Here is a 16464-nt window from a genome sequence, read left to right as displayed (position 1 = left end):
GCGCCCGGGAGAGAGCTGGTGCGGCGCCTGCTGGCCCCAGCCCCACCCCTCCGGGAACCCAGCTGGTGGCCTTCGCCTGCCTTTCTCTGCTGTTCCTACTCTCGCGCCTGATGATTTAGTTTCAGGCTGGCGTGCCCCCTCCTACCTTGGCACATTCTTAGTTCTCCATTTGGAAGACCCTGCAGTGCTTGGCACGCTCGACTCATTCAAAACCCAACTTGACGACTCCTGCTCTGATAATGCCTCGGGTTTTCTCTCTGATACCACCTTTCCATCTGTCCGCACCCTCCTTCACTCCCTCTCTATGCACCCAGAACACTTTGTTGACAAAATGCATCATTAGTACTGTTTATTGGGTACATGGTACACGGACCACGTGGGAATCTTAGAACTTGAGTAGTATTAGGTCTTTTTTTGCTGATGAAAATACTGAAGCTCATAAAAATACAGTATACAAAACTCTGCCACAAAGCCCCTACGTTTTGTGTTCCTACACACTGGCTCCTCCCCTCTGCCGTCTTTTTGAGTAATCTTACACACATAAAGCCTTAAATTAATGAATTCTCTGAACTGTTGACACCATGGCCTTCTGGCCCTACGTAGGAAAGAGGGAAGTGGTGCAAGTTGCCTGCTTGCGCAGGCATTTCAAACTAGACAGTTCCTAAAGATGAAATTCGTTAGCTCCAAACTCACATTCCCGTCCACAACCCATCCCACTTTGCAACACACATGCACCATCCACCAAGTCACACAAGACACAAACACTGTTTCTTCCCTCCTTCATCCCAGATCCTGTCCAATTCAGATATTTCAGAATGTGTCTCATACATATTTCTCAGTTCATCCCCTCCTGTCTGTTCCCATAGCGAGTGCCTTAGACCTCAGGCAAGGCGTCTTATGCCTGGACTGTTCCACTGGTCTCTTCTAACTGATCTCCTGCCTCCTGTCTAGCTCCTCTCCAAGCCAGTCATTCCTCTGATGCCAGAATGATCTTTTCTTTAGGAGGAAAAAAATTTGATCATAAAATTTAAAATCTGCTTTGGAAAAGTCTTCAATAAGTATCGGTAAATGGTTGAAGCAAGTTGCAGAACAATTCATACAGAATGAGATCTGTATGAAGCTGGAGGAGGGATTTTAAAATATGTGTGTTTATGTATGCAAAGTAAAAGGTCTGAAAGAATTGACAACAGAATAATAGTGTATGTCATTAGGAAGCAGAGTGAGATTAAGGCAGTAGTCGGGGACTTTTGCTGTATTTGTATAATTCGATACTTTTGCAACAAAACTTCCTACCTTTCCATTCTCTCCTGTTACTCCTTTTGTTCCTGTGTGCAGTCATTTAAAACTTGCTGTTCTTCAGGCACCTACTGGTGTTTCACACCTCCAGGTTTTTGCATACTCTGACCACTTTGCTTGCAGTGTTTTTTGATGCCCTATCTGGCAAATTTCTCCTCATCCTTCAAATCATTCCAGGTTCTGCTTTACAGTCACCTCCACAAGGCCTCCCTAATTACTGTTTCTGGACAGAGTTTGTACTTTATTCTTTCAGCACTTTATTCACCTTATTTTAATTATTTGTTGTGTTTCTTTCTGTCACTAGTTTGTGAGCTCTTTGAGGTTCGGGAACATGTTTGTTTTTACCTCTGGAGCCCAAGGACCTAGCACACTATGGCACGTTGTGGGTGCTCGGAACCTTGTCATTCTATAAACATCAATGGACGAATGAAGAGTGTGACTTGCAAATAGGTCCCTCTTCTTTTTTTTTTACGAATTCCCTAATTATGCATAAAATCCATAGAAGTGTTAGGTCTGATTTTTCCCAATGACATTGAAAATCTGGTTCACTTACCTTTTGGTATTTTTAACTTTCAGTTTGTGCTTTTATACCCTAGAAGCCTTTCTTTGGTTGTTTAATTATATTGTCTCTACATATATAGAGAGCAGAGTCTTCAGCCTGACCAAAACCATGTTGATTCTTTTCCTTTTTTTTTCTTTTTTCTTTTTTTTTTTTAAGAGACAAGGTCTCACTCTGTCATCCAGACTGGAGCGCAGCAGCAAGATCATAGCTCACTGTGACCTTGAACTCCTGGGCTCAAGCTGTCCTCCCACCTCAGCCTCCCAAGAAGCTAGGACTGCACACCACCATTTCCAGATAATTTTTTTTTTAAAGTTTTTTTCTGTAGAGATGGAGTCTCACTATGTTGCCCAAGCTGGTCTTGGACTCCTGGGCTCAAGCAGTCCTCCCGCTTTGACCTACCAAAGAACTGGGATTAGGTGTGAGCCACTGTGCTTGACTTTTTCCTTCTTTTTTAGCACATCCTATTTTTGTGCTGTCACTTCATTTTTTTCCTTCCTGCCTCACATTTTCTTTCCCCATTTTGAATGTGAATATTTACTTTTGTTTTCCCATTTGGCTGTGTTTTGAGGATCCTCACTTGACTAATAAGTATTTTACCTCCTCTTTGTTTTTTTTTTTTTTTTGGTAGGACGTTAGTGCTCTTCTTGTCCAGGCTTGCCGACTGGTACCTCTTAACCAGAATCATCTTGTCAGCAAAGTGTCCCAGCTTATCCACCATTTACTTAACAGATTACAGGTAATCATGTGTGTAACTCTAGAATTCAGATCATGAACTTTTGAGACTAAGTAGATACCTTTGAAATACTACATCTGTAGTAGGTATGATAGACTGTTTTTTGAGATGCTGTAGGAAAAGCAAATGCCTTAATAATAATACTTTTAAAGCAAATATAACTCTGATCCAAAAAAAAAAATTATTCTGTCGAATTCTAGTAGTTTGTCCATTAGGAGTATGCCTTTCTGTTTGGTTCAGTTAACCAGTATCATTCAGGCTCCCAACCTTATAATTTCTTTCTTTCTTTTTTTTTTTGAGACAGAGTCTCACACTGTTGCCCAGCCTGGAGTGCAGTGGCGCTCTCTTGGCTCACTGCAAGCTCCACCTCCTGGGTTCACACCATTCTCCTGCCTCAGCCTCCCAAGTAGCTGGGACTACAGGCGCCCACCACCATACCTGGCTAATTTATAATTTCTTATGGAAGATATATTTGAACAAAATATATCTAAGAATAAATTGAAATAACTCCCTACCTCTTTCCCACCAATATTTTTCCCCTTTCCTGAAGCTACCATTTTTGTGGTCTACTTTTGATGCTTCTAAAATATAAGAAGTAGCTTGGGGCCAAGGGGACAGAAGGATAAAAAGAGCCCAGTTATTTATTTAAGACTATTACCACATGAATATGTGCATATATTTAAAAGCACAAAACGTATCAACTAGCATTATGTGAATTAGGATGCTTTTGGCTGCAAGGAACAGAAAAGCCATCCCAGAGTCACTAAACAACTTTAAAAAAAATAAAAAGGAATCACTCCATGTCCCAAGTCCCAAGGGAGGCATCTGTAGCCCCTTAATAATAAGAGGCTCATCTTTCCCTTCACCATCCTCAGCATGTGGGTTACCCTCAGCTAGCATCTCTCACAGTCATAAGATGGCTATGCCAATTCTGGACATCCCCTGCCAAAGAAACGATTAATGTTCAGCAGAAGCTAAATAACTGTATTTTATATTGTGTCTCTTATACTTAAGAGTAAGGAAATGTGTCCCATAAACTCTCTACTAGACTCCCCAGTATCTTGCTGGAGAGACTTAGGTCATATAAATACCTCTCTAAACCAGTCTTTAAGCAGGAGAATGGTCTTAGTGAATAGCTCCAGCCAGTAGTTTCAGTCTTCACTACACATTAGAATCACTTGGAGGAGGACTTAAGCTCCCTCGATGCTTACAATGTGCAGCAACAATTAGCCTACATCAGGGTTTCTCAGCCTCAGCACTATTGATATTTTGGCCCAGATCATTGTTTTAGGGGCTGTCTTGCACATTGTGGAATGTTTAGCAGCATCCTTGGGCTCTGCCCACTAGACGCCAGTAGCAGCTCTCCAATTGTGGCAGTCAAAAATACAGGCATTGCCAAATGTTTCTTGGGGGTTAAGGTTGCCCCAGGTTGCCCCACTCTCTTAAACTAATTAGCGTTTACCCGTAGGTCTCATGTGGGAGAGGTGGACTTCCAAATTAAATTAGTACTCTGCCAGCAGGGAAGGAAGAAATGGATGCTGGTAGGTAACCAACCAACTCTGCTGCATGGAGTAAGGCTGTTTTCCGTTTAGAATCGTCGAAACTAACATGGGGTAGCTCCTGTATGTTTACTATTCTCAGGCGTATCGTCTTTGTAACACTGGCAATTGGAGATGTTCCTGAACACCTGTGGCACCTATCACCCTTTACCAGCTTTCCAGCATTTGGTGCCAGTTAGTCTCAATTGTCCATGAATTGACACTTGGATTAGTCTGGTCTGTCCCAACAAGATGATCAGCTCCGTGACAGCAGGGATATGCCCTGTCTTTAGGGGGTATTACTCAGGTCATGTTAGAGATGCAGTAGGTGTTTAGCAGTTATATTGGTTCACTGTGTATTCGTTGAGTGTATTATGTATGAGGCAGTTTAATTAAATTTCAGTGCATTGAAATACTCAAATCTGTGTATTCACAGCTGCCAATGTCTGGTTAGTTCAAGGAAAAGTTACAAGGACTTTATCAAGTTCTACTTTACTAAAGAGGAAGAAGTGAGCAAGACCTTAGGGCGGGGAGAAGGCCCCTACGTTGATCAAACTTTCAGGCCCTTTAGAGGTGATCCTTTTGACACGTAAACGACAGACACACACTCTGTCTTTTATACAGCTTGATTCAGGTGAGCATACATGTCCATAAAAGCATAATATCTTTTAAAATTTAGATCAGAATATATCTTTTCCTGTTGTGTTAGGTAATTGTGGATGAACAGCACTTGGATTTCCTGTTGGCGTATACTATTTCGGCTATTCATCAGTGTAGTTCCTGGACACACATGGAAATTCTTCAAGCCCTGGCAGCTCTGGTGTACTGCAATGGCTCAAAATGTCAAAAGGTAGTTTAAAGTGCTTTATCCTTCCTTTGAAAGGCCAGGAGCACAGGCTCTGGTGCCAACACTGTGTTCAGGTTTCTATCTTGCTACTAATCTCTAGCAATTCTTACTTAGCCACTCTGGGCCTTGTTTCCTCATGTATAAAATTGTTACTCTGAGGATGAAGTGAGACAATACTTGTCAAGTTCATGGCCCTTGGTAAATAGTAACCATTATTCTTAATATTATCATTACCCATCAGCCATTCGGCCACACTAAAGAGCATCAGCTGCTTCCTAGGCTGGGAGTAATGATCCTTATTGATGCTTTTTGGCATATCTTTGCATATCCATCTGAGACATTTATCTAACAGCTAGTCTTTTGGTGCTTAACTGCCATTTAGTTAAAAAAAAAAGAGAGAGAGAGAGAAAAAAGAAAGAGAAGGAAAGAAAAAGAAAGAAAGAAAAAGGAAGGGAGGAGGGGGAGGGAGGGGGAGGGAGAGGGGCAGGAAGGGAGGGAGGGAGGGAAGGAAGGAAGGAAGGAAGGAAATCTGTGTAAAACATAATATTTTCCTAGAAGCTTTTCTTTGACCTATGTTGACTCTTACTTGTCTTAGTACCTCCCAGAGCTACTAGGCAAGACCGGACTCTTAATGAAGTTGAGTGACTTGGCTCAGTCTGATCCTGAAGTCAGGAGAGCTGCAGTACATTGTATGGCAAATTTATGTCTCAGGTATGTGGCTCCAGTCAAGTTTCTCAACAATCATAAGATAGTTCCTCTGTTGGGCCCTTTGTAGGTATTTCCCTCTGCCTGAAGCCGGGGCCGACTTAGACAAATAGCTAACTTTGCATTTCCCATGTACTTTACTAATAAAATCATCTTATGTTGTTAGTTAATTTTAATATTGCTTGTAAAGAGGGAAAAAATAGACTAGGACCATATTCCTAAAATGTGGTAATAGTGACATAATGTGCAGTATGTCAAAATTTTGTTTTCTATTGGTATAACTTCTAAGGATATTAAGTTTTTAAAAGGATATATTCATGCAAATTTCAGTGCTGGCGAGATGTATCTGTAAAGGGCAATTTCTTTTCTTTGAAGAAGACAGAAACAGCCCCAGCTGCTCCCCCTAGATTCTCACAGTAGGCAATTGAAAACGAGCAGCACAAATGTGAACTCGTCTCTGCATGGCACGGTGCTGTCCAGTGAGTAGGAAGGCAGGTACAGATGTGTGATTCTAGCTTGACAGGACCTGTCTGGATTATTTCCCTCTTGGGACTGAACAGCAGAACTAAAACAAGATTTTTCTTTCTCCATACTTTTTCTGCCACAAAATTCTGTAACCTTTCCTTATGGAATCCACCCTTCCTCTTACTCATTCTAGCCCTGTGCCTGTCCCCCAGCAGTAACTAATTAACCAAAATAATAACTTTTCATAGCATAGTTGCATTTAAGGGTATATTCCAGCTCTAATAGTCCATATTACTGCTATTTTTAATTAGTCTTTTGCAAGCCTCATTTCAAAAGAGACTGAGTTTGAGTTGTTTTCTCTATACGCATTTAGTATGCCCGGACAGCCATATTTGGAGGAACCCTACCAAAATATCTGTTTCCAAGCTTTCCTGACTATTTTACAATCTCCAAAATCATCTGATATGGATGATATCACATTTTGCATGGTAAGTGGACTAGCATTGATCTAGTGAATGTCGTGGATGTGTCTAGCAGCAGATTGGAAAAGTGTTACTAATGAGTTTAATTTGCACTATTAGCTTTGTCTAGAGCAATACACATATATGAAATGTTTGTAACCTAGAAAGACTAAAATCATACCGTTTCGGTTTAAATTATAAGAAGCTTTTTATTTGCTACATTTTACAATTCTAGCTTTTTAGAGGAAACTATTCTTTTTCCTTCTGAGTATAAAACCAACAGTTGCAGGCTAGTGACTATCTTTAAGATGGAAGTGAAGAGAGATTTCACCAAATATATCTGCAATATTTTATTTCTTTTTAAAAAATATGATGCAAATGACAGTTTGTTAACATCCTTTAAATTTAGAGTAACACATTTCAAATGTTATATATCTAAGATAAAGTTCCTTCTAGTCTCCTGCTCAGATGTGGCCACTGAAGACGATTTGTGCTATGTGCTCTCAGTTTTTTTTTTTTATGTATGTAAATGAGTATATTTACAACTTTAAATGGGGTCATATTTAACATACTGTTTTGTAACTTTCTTGTTTTGTTAAAACTTAATATATCTGGGTCATCTATTCGGTTCCTGTTAATATACCTCATACTTTCTAACTGCTATGGCTGGAAGACCTTGGACAAATTAGTTAACTTCTTGGAGCCTCCATATTCCTCCCTGAAAAGGGACTGATATAACCGCATTGTGGGGTTCTTAAGAGAAGTAGATGAAATAAAGCATTCAAAGGGTCTGCTGTTCTTGTTGTTGAGTTTTACATTTAGCAGAGGGTTAGCTTCTAATTATTATCATAATCATCATAACTGAAGTTTTTAAAATTTTCCCACTATTTCAAACAAGACTACAGTTCATATCATCCCAATGTAGGAAGTATTTCTTAAGGACAGAGTTCTAGAAATGAGATTACTGAGTCAAGAAATCAATCTTGGTCAGAATTGCCCTCCAGAAACCAAGTTTTTATAATTTATCATCTGTTCCCACATACATCCCCTTTCCTTTAAGAGGGCTGGGTTTGCCATGTTACAGAGCTTCCCCAATTCTGATCTGTGCTATATCTTTTCTATCACTTATCACATTTTTCTTGCTAAACATCTTCTCTCTTTTTTCTTACCATTTGTACATACGGATTTATAAATGTGTACAATAAGACCACTTCATTATTCTTTTCTTCTAGAAAAGAATTCATGGTAGTTTACCAGGTCTCCTTGGATCTTCATCTCTGCTCTGTGTGTGTATGTGTGTGTCTAAAGGTTTTTTCCATCATCCAGAGACTCTCTCTCTTCCTTCCTAAGTGGCGCTAGTAAGTTGATTCCTGGACAACCAGATTTTATTCTGCCTTCTAACTGGGTCTCCCTTTTCCCCCTAGTTACTGCAAAATGCATTAAAAGGTATACAGTCACTTCTAAATGGTGGGAGAATGAAACTAACACAGACTGATGAACTTGGAGCACTTTTAGCTGTGCTAAAGGTAAGACAAGTCTTCATATGATCATTGTCTTTCCTGTTTCAACCCATGGTACAAGGACCACTTTACATCCTTATTCTAAGGCTAACTTTGAGGTATTAAAAGTTCTTACATATATTTTGAGAAAGTAGACTAAAATGTTCATATTCAAAGACACTTAAGAACAGAAAATAATAAATCTCCATTTAATAAATGCATCAACATTTTAAAATTATCTCTGAATCTTAGGAAGGGAATAGGTAGGGGGGTATGACCTGTAGAAGATTTAATTATAGATTATGTTGTACCTGTTTGTACTTGCAAGAAGAGCCAGTGCTTCTCCTTGGCTTTCTCCTCCAAGTAGTAGGCAGGCCAACCAAGACGTGTGTCAGTGGGCAGCTTCTGAGCGTGCCAGTCAGTCGGAAAGTCAGGCCAGCATCTCCGGGGACCCAGCTTCTTCAGCCAGCAAAGTAAGAAGTAATTCTTTCCTTGTGGCAGTCTCTTGCTCCCACATCAAATAGAGAGATAGCTATAGGTGGAGATAGGTAAATAAAAATGATAAATTGGTTTAAAAAAATTGTAGACAGATAAAGTAATTGGATAAATTTTATGAATAAATAAGGAAACTAAAACCAGACCTGATTTGATCTGACTAAACCAGATCCAGCTGGAGGCCAGATAAACTTCAGCTCTTCTTTAAGCCCTACGCCTTCAAGGTTTCTATTTTCTGTCTCATTTATATTTCCTTAGTAGTCTTTTGAACATTAATCTGTGAGTGGTCTGATCCAGACATGGTAAATAGTTCTGTTTTATGATTAATGGTTTTTTTGGTTTTGTGTATGTGTGTGTGTGTGTGTCCTTGATTCATCATTATTAGAAGTTCATGTTTCACGGACTCCCCGGACTAAACATAGAGATGCCCACGGTGTTGTACCCAACTCCGCTTCCTCAGTATGATGGGCGAACACCTATCAAACCACAGCAATCAGAATCCAGTGCTTCTCGACCAACTTTGGTACATTTATGTTTATTTCGATTTAAGTTGTGGCGTATTTTTAATAGATTGCTATGTGTGTTTTCTGTGATTTGCATCACTACTACCCTAAAAGCCTACCTTGAATTTTATTTCAGTTTAGGGTTGTTAGCATAGTAAATTTAAATTCATCTGATGCTCAAAGTACCAGTTAAGCATCTTATACTTCTTAGAGGTGTAGTCAGTGTGACAGCTATAAAAATGAGCATCAACTTTATACCCCAAACCAAGCATTGTCATCCCCATGATGCCCAAGACCAGGAGTCAACAAAGTTTTCTAAACTTTCTCTACAAGGCTAGTAAATACTTTAGGTCTCTGTCATAACTGCCAACTCTATTGTAACAGAGCAAAAGCAGCCATAGACACTATGTAAATAAATGGGCATGACTGTTTCACTAAAACTTTATTTACAGAAGCAGGCTGTGTGTTGGGCTGGATTTGGCTTTTGGGCCATAATTTGCCAGCCCCTCTCTAGATCGTTAGAAGCCCATCTACCAGTCAGTGCGCCATCTCCACACCTTACATTCACCTGATTTCCCAGCCTTTCCAGATAGCTGCCATCTGCCTCATGCTTAGGTTGGAGAACCTGGAGCATACAGATGTATGGCCAAGGATTCACTTCCAGAAATGTCATACCTGATCAAAATGCTTCTTATTAGAAATTGTTTCACTCATTCACTCACTCAGCATTTACCCAACGTCTGCTGTATTCCAGACACTGTGCTAAGCACTAAGTATATAGACTGGCTGCTTTTAGGAGTTTGAGGGAGAAGGCAAAGATGGATAAACAACTACAATGCAATATTATTGTTTCTCTCATTAGAATATTCACAGAGTACTCTGGGAACACGTTGAGGGCACCCAGTCTAAATGGAGGAGGAAGAGGAGGCTTTTTAAAGGTGTGGTAGCTAAACAGAGATTTCAGAGTGAGTAGCAGTACTGACAAGGAGGAATGAGTGTTTCATGCTGATAAAATGAAAGGCGCATAGACATAGAGAATGAGAGTATACATTGCCCATTTGGTTTTTTTTTGTTTTTTTTTTTGAGACGGAGTCTCGCTCTGTCGCCCGGGCTGGAGTGCGGTGGCCGGATCTCAGCTCACTGCAAGCTCCGCCTCCCGGGTTCACGCCATTCTCCTGCCTCAGCCTCCCAAGTAGCTGGGACTACAGGCGCCCGCCACCTCGCCAGGCTAGTTTTTTGTATTTTTAGTAGAGACGAGGTTTCACCATGTTAGCCAGGATGGTCTTGATCTCCTGACCTCGTGATCCGGCCGTCTCGGCCTCCCAAAGTGCTGGGATTTCAGGCTTGAGCCACCGCGCCCGGCCACATTGCCCATTTGTTAACTAGCAGGACTAGAGTTTCAGTGCGGCAGAGAAAGAATGGAGCCATTGTGTAGCAGAGGCTGAATGATGAGATTCTTGTACAGGAGGCTGAGGAGTTTGGGTTTTTATCTCGTAGGCAATAGAGATTCATTAAAGAATCTTGTATAGGGGAATGACGTTATCAGATTTGCGTCTTAGAAAAATCACTGTGGTAGCAAATAAAAAAGTATGGGTCTGGGGCCACAATAAGTAGTCCAAGATAGAAGTAATGGGAGCTTCCTTCCCCAAGGCCACAGACTTTGAGAACGTGGAGGAAGACCCAGATTCCAGATATACTTGGATATCAGAAAGAGAGTAACAGGGAGAAAGAAAGAAAGAAAACTGGCTTCTACTTAGTATCTACTTGTACAGAGACCCAAGGCCCTGAAATATGCATTGTATGTAATGGACTACCGTCTCTTCTATGCGGGCATGTAGTGATACTAGCTATGTATCTTACTTGGAGAACGGATAAAATAGACACTCAAGTCATTTTCTATAGGCTTTAATGCTTTTGAGAAATTCCAATTGAGAAGGCTGAGTACTTTCCCAACACCTGTGCAAGGTAGGTGGTATTAGCCGCATACTTACAGATAAGCAAGGTCAAGCTCAAGAGAGGCTAAATGATTTGCCTCAAGTCAGAGAGGTACAATTTAAACCCAGGCCACGTGTTTTACTGTGTCTCATGTATTTCATTCCTTCTTTCTAATAGTAGACAGTCAGCACTTAGCATCGTGCCTGATGCCTAGGGTATTAAAGAAGTTCCACTTTTTTCTTTTCTCTTTTCTTCTTTAAACTACATGTTGGGGACATATTTAGTCACTTTAACATGAAGAAGTAATGATTCAGTGAAAAGCCATTCTGAAGTAGCTATTACGTATGTCTTCGTTTGCTCCTAAAATCAGAATAAAAAGAAAAAATCCAAAGTTAAACCAAAGAAAATCCAGCAAGGAGAGGAGGAGGAAAAGGAATCCAGTGGTGAAATAGAGGCAGCCTCAGTCACTGGCACAGGCAGAGTGAACCTGCATGAAGGGAACGCATGGTCTCCCTCCTCCCTGGGTGTCCAGAGTTTGCCTTTAGATGGAAGTGGAGCTGCAGGAAAAGATGGAGTCTCCTCACCCTTCAGTTCTTCCAGTTGGAAAAGGGTCAGCAGTAGTGAGTCAGACTATTCTGATGCTGAAGGAGGCATGCAGAGTAAAATGAGGTAGTAGTATTTTGTTACATTTTTATATGTTGTATTCTAAGTTGCATGTAAGTTTATAACTTTCCTGAAAAACTTGACTGCTGCGTGTGATTTAACTTGAAGAGCCTGATTTCTGGGGGCATGGTGTTATTCAGAACATGACTTGCTGTCTTGATCTGCCATTGCACATGTCATGCCTCTCCTTAGAATATTCTTTTTTGCCTTTTCATCTTGCGAACCACTACTCATCTTTGATATAGGCTCTGAAATCATATTCCCCGGGAAGCCTTTTCTGCCTTAGTGTTATTCGTGACATATTATGGTTATCTCCTTAACTGTTCCTCGCTGCCTAGCTTGTCAAGGCTGGGGCTTTGTTTATGTCTAGCAGCCTCAGCATGATGCCTGGCACATACACAGGTCATTCAGTAATACTCGTTGAATGGATGGATGGATACTCGGCAGTGTTTCGTGTCTAACACTAGTTTCCTGATATCAAAATGTTGTCCTCTTGTTCTCCAGTTGTGTTTTTTAATTGTCAGCCTTAATAACTTGTTATAGAAACAAATTGTCTTAACATGTTTTGATTGTACTTTGAAAGAAAAATTTTAATAACACATTGACATCTTTAGGAATTATTTAGAATGTTTAATTTTTGTATGTATCTTTTGAATTAGTGGAAATAAATACCAAATACCGTTTCATGTTTGCATTTTGAAAAAAAAATGATTTTTTAAATTTTTTTTTTTTTTTTCTTTTGGGTATGAAAGGTCTTACCAAGCCAAAGTTCGCCAAGGAGCCTTAGTTTGTTTTCTTTCTACTATAAAATCGATAGAAAAAAAAGTTCTTTATGGCTACTGGTCAGCCTTTATTCCTGATACGCCTGAACTTGGCAGCCCACAATCAGTGTCCTTGATGACTCTTACGTTGAAAGACCCTTCTGCAAAGGTAAGAGAATTTAAACTCTAAGCTTTATAATAGGAAGAAAAAATGTACAGATCCTTATTATTTTCCCTGCCTTATCCTATCTGATCTGAATATAGCTCTTAGTAACACTGACCCAAGTTCTGACTTGAGAACCACTGGACAGACAGGAAAATAGGAAGTGGGCTTTTGTGAATAATATGTTGAGGCTGATCATATAGGATCACTTCTGCCCCAGGGCTTGCTTGAAGCCTGAGCACACTGAATTCTACCTTTGGTGTCTCCCTTGAACTGCACTGAAGCAGCTGTGCTTCTCTTCGTTTTGTGGAAATGTTGATTGCTGTGGTATTTATAATAAGAAAACATCAGAAATGGCTTAAACAACTCAGTAGAATATTATGGTACCTAATGGCTATGAAGGATGCATAAGGCTTAGAAAAATGCTCAAAATGTTCTGTGAAAACACAGGATATGGAATTAAATATACAGTAGGATCCCAAACATGTTTTTTTTTCCTTGTAACTTTTCCAGTTTTCAAATCATGTGTAATAAATATTTACATATTTTAATGAGAAAAACTTATTTTTAAAAAAGAAGAAGAAAATGATTGGCAGGCATGGATACCTATAGCAAGATATCTCACGGCTGATCAAATATTTGCCTCTGCTTAGATATGTTAATTCCTCTCCAGAATTTAGCCACTTAACCAAGTAAGGAAAATAGCCTGCTGTTTACAACAGTGAATATTAAAAAGTCATGCCGAATGGCATCTGGGTGTCCTCAGGTAACCAACTACCCACAAAGAGAGAAGTTTTAATTAGGCCAACAGCATATTGTTCCTTTTCTATTTTAAAGATTATTAAGGGGTCAGGGGTGGTAACCCACAATACGTTGGAATTCCATATGAGTCATCTCCTTGAGTAACTTACTATATAAGAACATTTCTGGATGACCCATCAGAAGCTTTTACAAGGTAAAGAAAAATAAGTTAGCTTCAATTTTATACCCCCGCAAAAAAATGACTTGTGGGGTATTTCAAATACTCCTTATCCTAGGAAATTAAACTGGCAGAAATTTTACAAATTAACTAAATCAATAGTGAATGAGAACCTGGGAGAAAAATGGAAAATGAGTGGTGGCAAATAAATCAGTAATGAAGCCATTAGAGTAATTGAAATAAAAGCTGCTAAAAATATTGAGAACATATATTTGAAGACACTCCAGCTGGGGGAGCTGCCAGCAGTGGCCAAGGAGATGGTGCTGTGGAGCAAGCAGCAGCCCAGCTTCATCACCTGTATCACAGCTGCCCAGCCAAGGGGATGCGGGACGTGGGGGTTTGGAACATGAATACATAAAGGTTATGAGGTCATAGCTGATGAAAATGAATTGGAATAATTTTCCTGACATTTATATCTTCATATTTTTAAAAATGTTTACATTTCACTTAAAGTGCCATGAGAAATTTCACATATTGCAAAGTGGTCTTATCCATCCCCTTGATTTACGTACCTTTTAGACTTGTTCTAGGTACTTAAGTTTGGTGAATGCAAGAAATGTGCTGAGGAAAAAAGATACAGAACTTCCTTCTGGAGATGTCATAGATCCAGTACAAAAAGCCACAAGGAACTCCTGGAGAAATAAAAAACAAAACAAAACAAAACAAAAAAACAGTCGTCCTACTTAAAGAGGATTTTAAAAGATGAAAGAAATTAAATTAGTTCAGTATAATTGCAAGTGAAATGATTGTACTTGAGAGATTTTTAAAATCAAGTGTTAACTTGGAAGGGTTTAAATAAGTGTGGAGATTATTGTTTACAACAAAGCTTGGAACATACCTTTGCAGTCTGTCCATAGTGTAAGTAACTGTGCACCAAGACATATACTAGAAGGAAGTGTTGTGGTAGGTGATGTCATAGGACAGCCTTTTTTTTTTTTTTTGAGATGGAGTTTCGCCCTTGTTGCCCAGGCTGGAGTGCAATGGTGGGATCTCGGCTCAACGCAACCTCCACTTCCCGGGTTCAAGTGATTCTGTCTCAGCCTCCCGAGTAGCTGGGACTACAGGCATGCACCACCATGCCTGGCTAATTTTGTAGTTTTAGTAGTGACAGGATTTCTCCATGTTGATCAGGCTGGTCTGGAACTCCTGAGCTCAGGTGATCTACCTGCCTCGGCCTCCCGAAGTGCTGGGATTATAGGCGTGAGCCACCGCACCCAGCCCAGTGGGACAGGCTTTTAAAATAAAGACTTCTAGAAAGTTATGTGCATTAAAATTAAAAATAACAGATCATGTAATTAGAATAGAACAGCATTCTGGATTGACCAGATTAAAAGAGCTGCCATGATTTCAGGCCAAGTGGTCATCTCAGGTATTCCTTGTGCATGTAGAGTTAGATGGCTGGAGTTCCTTTTAGCCAGGATTAAATAAGACAACAATAGTTTATCTTGTCATTGAAGTGCTTAGTGGTTAGTTTTGACTTTATGGCAGGTCTGATATGACCCATGGCATACTCAGCTGAAAGCACAATTTTAACTGGTGTACTGAGAAGTTTTCTAAAGACTAATGGACAGAAGGAAAGGTGATTAGACTCTTCCAGTCAGAATGCCAACAATAAACAGAGGCTACTTTTAGGAAATTGCAACATGATATGCTAGAATGGTTAACTGGGGAGAAGAAAACTTAGAAATGTCCATTAGGATTTGGCAGTGTTGTGGTACTTGGGAAATGATCACCATGTTGGAAATGTGCTTCAGAGAGCACATCTTATATGCTTCCAAAAGGGACAGAGCAAATTATCAATAAAAAGAACAAGACTAATTTAATAATTTCTTTTATATGATTTTCTTAGGTGTTATAAAGGCATATTATGGAGAATATCATCAAGACTTGTCTAAGAAACAAACTACAGGGCAAACCTTTATCTTGGTACCTTGAGAATTATCCTGATTTACAAATTTTAGGATGATGATTTATTGCTCTTTTAGATAACTATAAAAAGTGAAAACAAATAGAAATCAAGATAATAGATGGTGTAGGCCGGGCGCGGTGGCTCAAGCCTGTAATCCCAGCACTTTGGGAGGCCGAGACGGGCGGATCACGAGGTCAGGAGATCGAGACCATCCTGGCTGACACGGTGAAACCCCGTCTCTACTTTAAAAATACAAAAAACTAGCCGGGCGAGGTGGCGGGCACCTGTAGTCCCAGCTACTTGGGAGGCTGAGGCAGGAGAATGGCGTGAACCCGGGAGGCGGAGCTTGCAGTGAGCTGAGATCCGGCCACTGCACTCCAGCCTGGGCGGCAGAGCGAGACTCCGTCTCAAAAAAAAAAAAAAAAGATAATAGATGGTTTAACTAGAAAAGAGAATGAAAAGGTTGGAATTGTTAACCGTTATGGAATGGTAGATTTTCTCTTATATGGCCTGCCCAGAACAGGCAATCTTTGCTTAGTGTATTAGCAAAGAACAGGCAGTCTTTAATTAGTGTATCTGTATTCACGCTTCTGATAAAGACATACCCGAGACTAGGAAGGAAAAGCAGTTTAATTGGACTTACAGGTTCACATGGCTGGGGACGCCTGAGAATCATGGCAGGAGGCAAAAGGCACTTCTTTACATGGCGGCAGCAAGAGAAAATGAGGAAGAAGCAAAAGCGGAAACCCCTGATAAACCCATCAGATCCTGTGAGACTATCACGAGAATAGCCGGGGAAAGACCAGCTCCTATGATTCAGTTACCTCCCACAAGTCCCTCCCACAACACGTGAGAATTCTGGGAGATACTATTCAAGTTGAGATTTGGGTGGGGACACAGCCAAACCATATCACTTAGATACCTCCCAATCCAGAGTCCCTGACACAATG

The 16464-nt window shown here is 40.2% G+C and overlaps 1 protein-coding gene across 2 annotated transcripts in view; it reads left to right on the top strand.

The window, feature by feature from the left end:
• Positions 1-16464, top strand: part of HEATR6 (HEAT repeat containing 6) — a 36669-nt gene that overhangs the window by 376 nt on the left and 19829 nt on the right. For both annotated transcript variants that reach the window (XM_025363553.1, XM_025363552.1), the window contains 8 exons: positions 2487-2594; positions 4839-4979; positions 5572-5687; positions 6520-6634; positions 8032-8133; positions 8987-9124; positions 11410-11708; positions 12455-12632. In XM_025363553.1, coding sequence (XP_025219338.1) covers positions 4920-4979; positions 5572-5687; positions 6520-6634; positions 8032-8133; positions 8987-9124; positions 11410-11708; positions 12455-12632 — 1008 coding nt within the window. In that variant the 5' untranslated portion in view covers positions 2487-2594; positions 4839-4919. The remainder of the gene's footprint in view (positions 1-2486; positions 2595-4838; positions 4980-5571; positions 5688-6519; positions 6635-8031; positions 8134-8986; positions 9125-11409; positions 11709-12454; positions 12633-16464) is intronic.

This window comes from Theropithecus gelada, chromosome 16, assembly GCF_003255815.1.
Source record: "Theropithecus gelada isolate Dixy chromosome 16, Tgel_1.0, whole genome shotgun sequence".
Classification (NCBI taxonomy): Eukaryota; Metazoa; Chordata; class Mammalia; order Primates; family Cercopithecidae; genus Theropithecus; species Theropithecus gelada.
This window is presented reverse-complemented; position numbering and strand designations above follow the sequence as displayed.